This window comes from Borostomias antarcticus (assembly GCF_949987555.1).
Source record: "Borostomias antarcticus genome assembly, chromosome: 1".
Taxonomy (NCBI): Eukaryota; Metazoa; Chordata; class Actinopteri; order Stomiiformes; family Stomiidae; genus Borostomias; species Borostomias antarcticus.
This window is the reverse complement of record NC_140234.1, coordinates 25,130,572-25,135,571: the sequence shown is the minus strand read 5'-3', so window position 1 is coordinate 25,135,571 and position 5,000 is coordinate 25,130,572. Positions and strand designations below refer to the sequence as shown.

The following is a 5,000-nucleotide window of genomic DNA, read 5'->3' as shown; positions in this document are numbered from 1 at the left end:
GTTAGTGGTTCAAATCACAGCTCCGACTATCCACATGTTGAAGTGTCCTTGAGCAAGACACCTAACCCCAAATTGCTTCCAATGAGCAGGTTAGCACCTTGCATGGCAGCTGCCGCTATTGGTGTGTGAATGGGTGAATGAGAGGCCATTGTAAAGCGCTTTGATTGGCACTAAGGTGGAAAAGCGTGCAGTCTATTTACCATCATTTGTGATTTTTCGTTCAAAACACCATCAATATGGAAATTGGAATGTTCTTTTCAATATGCTGAAAACCTGTGATTTGTCGATATCTGAAGAAGACCTCTATTTCACAGACATAATTTCACACAGCATTACAGTAAAACCAGAATACAGAGTTAACATGGCTGATATGAGGAGCGAAGCTGAGAGAAGGGGAACTCAGATCTAGGAGATCTTCAAAGTTCCTCTGAGACAACCCAGAAGGTCTGTGTCTGTCGGGTCTTAATGTACACTAGCAGCTTAAACACCCTCCTTTCTGCTTTGCTTTGCTTGCGTTCCTGAGGATATGGCTGGGGTTTTGGATTGGTTCAAAGCCTCTCTCACTGTAGTTTTGACAGCAATCTCTTTAGTCAGGAGCTGGTGAGAGGAGGATGAGGAGGAGGATGAAGAGGCTGGCACACAGATCTTTTCCCCTGCAGCGGTGCTTTCATGCATGTGTTCTGTGTGTGTGTGTGTGTGTGTGTGTGTGTGTGTGTGTGTGTGTGTGTGTGAATTAGGTCTCAGTCTAGCTGTTTGACTGGAGAGTGTGAGAAGCCTCCACAGATGGCTGTGACTTGTGACGTTAAGATACCACTTGCCACAGCCTCGCAATCTCCCCAACACCCAGCCTGCTGACCCTGTGACCCTGCTATGCTGCTGACCTCTGACCCGGCCTAGTAACCCTATAACTAGGGTTGCACCGATTGCAAAATTCTGGGCCGATGCCGATGTTTAAAATAATTATCCAGCCAATGGCCGATGCCGATGGCCGATGTTTATTTTATTTCATTTTTATTCCCTCTTTTGTGCCAGGGAAACAAAGAAATGAAGTGTTTGGTCCCAAACGCCGATTTTTATTTCACTTTCCTTTGAAAGCAAACTACATTTGCGGCGTTACGTCACAGATCTTCTCCGAAGCTACAGCTGGGTAGGCTACGTTTTGCCACAAAAAAGACGTAATTGCCGATGCAGATGTTCGCCCGATGCATCGGTCCATCCCTACCTATAATCCTGCTATGCTGCTGACCTCTGACCCGGCCTGGTAACCCTGTAACCCTGCTATGCTGGGACAGTCAGACCGCAGAGCCGTGCTCTAACTAGTCTGAGGAACATCAGGATCAAGTGTCCATTTAAGAACCCACTGTTATATCTCAGAGGACAGGAAGTGATTGATCACCTTATTACATCACCATGAGCCCATTTATTGATCATTACTGCAACAGCACACAGTGACATGACTGAGACAGTCAGAGGCTGGGAGTACAGACTGACAAGCTACAGACTGAATGGGAGCAATATAGACTGACTAGTAGCTACAGACTGATTGGGAGCAATATAGACTGACTAGTAGCTACAGACTGAATGGGAGCAATATAGACTGACTAGTAGCTACAGACTGAATGGCAGCACAGACTGACTAGTACAGTAGCTACAGACTGACTAGTACAGTAGCTATAGACCGAATGGCAGCACAGACCAACAGACAGACTGGAAGTACAGACAGACTAACAGTATCTGAACAGAGTCACAGCTTAAATAGCAGCACGAACAGACCACATTACAGACTGAATAAGTCCAGACCGCATGCCAGTACAGACAGCCTGGCAGTACAGGTTGACTGAGTGTCAGAACAGACACACAAACTCACAAGTACTCACTTTAAGTCAATCAAAAGTACAGTAGTATCCTGCTGTACACACTGTATAGAATGATGATAATCATATAACGGCTTATAAAATACAAACACATGCACAACACACACACACACACTTGTGCACGCACACACACACACGCACATGCACACGCACACACACGCACACACACACACACAGCCAGAACTAACTTCAGTCCTACACACATATAACAAATATGTTGTTGCATTGAAGTCAAGTGTGGAAAATGATCTTTTTGAAAGCTCTCCTGAAGTCTCGGTTGAAGATGGTGTATATAATCGGGTTCAGACAGCTGTTACAGTACCCGATCCAGAAGAAGAGGTTAAACAGCGCGTCGGGGATCGTGCAGTTCTCTCTGCAGACGGCGTGGAGACTATAGGTGAAGAAGAACGGAAACCAGCAGAGGACAAACACCCCCATCACCACCGCCAGCACGAAGGTGAAGCGCTTCTCCCGCATCTGCGCCACTTTTCTCTTGGACACGGACATTTGCGTCGCCCGAGGCTCCGCGAACAGCTGAGTGCGGGTGGAAGCCCAGGACAGGCGGCAGCCTTGAGGCCTCGGCTCGGCGTCGGAACCTTCCTCCACCCGCCTGTTCCTGGTGAAGCGGGAGATCTTGATCCTGTGGTCGGCCACGCATCTCTCCTCCAGGTCTATGTCGTCAAGCTCACCTTTTGTCCGCTGCGCGCCGCAGGGGCTATGGCTGGGGCTTCGCGGCGCAAAGCACGTCTCCGACTGCGACGGTTGTCTCTCCATCGCGTTCTTGGCGGCGAACACCGTGGACGCGCGCTGCTTGGCCACCCGGTAGATCTTACAGTAGACCAGGATCATGATCAGGCCCGGGACGAAGAAGGAGACGACGCACGAGGAGAGGATGTACCACGTCTCCTGGTTGAGCAGACACTCCTGCTCGGCACTCCTACTAGTCATGAGTAGAGGTGGGAAGGAGATGACGGTCGATATGACCCAGACCACGGCGATCATGGACTTGATCCGCTTGGGAGTCCTCCTGAGGTTGTAGCTGACGGCCTTGGTGACGGACCAGAAGCGGTCCAGGCTGATGGCGCACAGGTGGACTATAGACGAGGTGCAGAAGAGGACATCAAGCGCCAAGTAAAACGCGCACCAGGTGCTGCCGAAGTACCAGTAGCCCATCACCTCGTTGGCGAGGGAGAAGGGAATCACCAAGGTGGCCACGAGGATGTCCGCGGACGCCAGCGAGACTAGGAACAGGTTCTGCGGCGCTCGGAGCGCGCGGCTGGTGGAGACAGCCACCACCACCAGCACATTCCCTACGAGGGTCACAAGGATGATGACGGCGACGACGAGCACGATGAGGACGGTCACGGGTCGGGAGTGAGGCGAGGGTCTCAGGGCGCCCGTGCCATTGATGTCCGCGGAGCAGTTCGGTACCGTGAGAGTTGTCGTTTCCGTTACCTCCATTCTGGAAAGGCTGACCAGTTTATCCCCATCGCCATCGCGCATTCCAGACAGAGTCGCGCTCTTTAGACACGGAGAGTGTAGCACATTGCGCAATAATAAACGAGAAACATTCTCCTCGCCAAGTAAACACTCGGATATCCACTATACCGCCGTTTGAAATACGGAAAAACATTGTGAAAACAAACTACCAAACTCCGCAGCAACTGGACTGTTTTAGCTCCACGCGACCCAGATAGTTCCACGAGGGCAGTTTGGAATGCTTGGAACGCGCGGTCTCATATAGTGCGTCTCTGTCTGCCGAGAACCAGCTATCCACGCTCCGGGGCTGCGCACTCACTGGCAACTCTCCCTGCTGAGCGAGTGGGAGGAGAGAGAGACCTCACAGCACATCACCACCACTTCACAGGTCCACTTGTTTAGTGAAGTGTTTGTGTACCCTGTGGAGTGGTTGTGTACTCCTACCTACCCTTGTGCTCTCACAACCAACAATTACATTTTTCAACCGGAGTTAGAGCACATAGATAGATATATAGTCATCTTGGTGCAGTCTATAATTTCTGAGGTTTTCATGATCTTGCTGCCGTTTTCTCCATGCCACCCTCTAGGTGGCGTCATTGCGCCTCTCCACAGCGTGCCTGTGACGCACCTCTGTAATGACGGTCGTTACAGCTACAGCCGATGTAGAAGGACGGTAAAGACTAGTTCCCATAAACGAAGAGACCATTTAGTGTTAAGGTTAGGGTTGGGGTTAGAGTTTGACCAGTCTGCATTTATTAACTAACATTCTACACAGGAGGTAGCTGCACTCCATCTAGCCACAACCTGCAATGACCAGTCCAGAACTCCTTTAGTCCTGGGTGAGTAGGATTCTGATCTGGAGGGTCTGCCTGTCTCAGCAGCACAAAGACTGAACAACACATTTCTGTTGCAACTTTATTAAATAATCAAACACATACAATCCCCATGGACAGAATCTGATTCTGTAATACATTCTCATTGTAGTCAGCATGCTGCTGTTCGACCAATGGAAGCTCATTTCTCATCATGCTGCTGCTTGACCAATGGAAGCTCACGTCTCATGCACCTGTATGGAAAATACCTCTGGTTCTCTGGCATGGATGACCAACTTCACACCCCTCAGCCAAAACATCACCAGCAAATATCAACTAACAATTCAATAAATATACAAGTCTGGTCATATATACATTTAACACAGGGAGAACGTGGTTGAGTGTTTGATGGTGCAAGGTATAAAGTTGCAGTGTTACATGTTGGGTCTAGGCTAGCATGCTTTAGCCCATAGGTCTCAAGATACCAACGTTTCCTTGTTTAAGTGCTTTAAAAAAACAAAAACATTCACTCTATTAGCTAATCCTATAGTGTGGACCTGGAATGAAACGACAACAGATCGACATCATCACAAAAAAAAAAAAGACCATTCACTTTCTCTTCATCAAGCAGCGAGTCATAATGTGCAATTAACGCTCTAGGGTGGATCTGCAGAAGGCACACAGTGAACTCTAGGGTGGATCTGCGGGAGGGACACAGTGAGCTCTACGGTGGTTCTGCGGGAGAGACATGATGAACTCTAGGGTGGATCTGCAGGAGAGACATGATGAACTCTAGGGTGGATCTGCAGGAGAGACATGATGAACTCTAGGGTGG

At 49.3% G+C, this 5,000-nt stretch overlaps 2 protein-coding genes across 2 annotated transcripts in view; both read right to left on the bottom strand.

The window, feature by feature from the left end:
* Nucleotides 1–2,105: 2,105 nt before the first annotated feature.
* Nucleotides 2,106–3,335, bottom strand: adra2db (adrenergic, alpha-2D-, receptor b; the record flags this gene model as incomplete). The annotated part of the gene is made up of 1 exon (XM_084452861.1): nt 2,106–3,335. One exon carries the CDS (start codon nt 3,333–3,335, stop codon nt 2,106–2,108), a length of 1,230 nt encoding a protein of 409 aa, XP_084308987.1.
* A 931-nt stretch (nt 3,336–4,266) lies between these two features.
* The window catches only part of LOC311312396 (A disintegrin and metalloproteinase with thrombospondin motifs 2-like), a gene marked incomplete at its 5' end in the record, with an annotated part of 50,592 nt that continues 49,858 nt past the window's right edge, over nt 4,267–5,000 (bottom strand). Inside the window, one exon of the mRNA XM_084442335.1 lies at nt 4,267–5,000. This exon is cut by the window's right edge and continues 1,529 nt beyond it.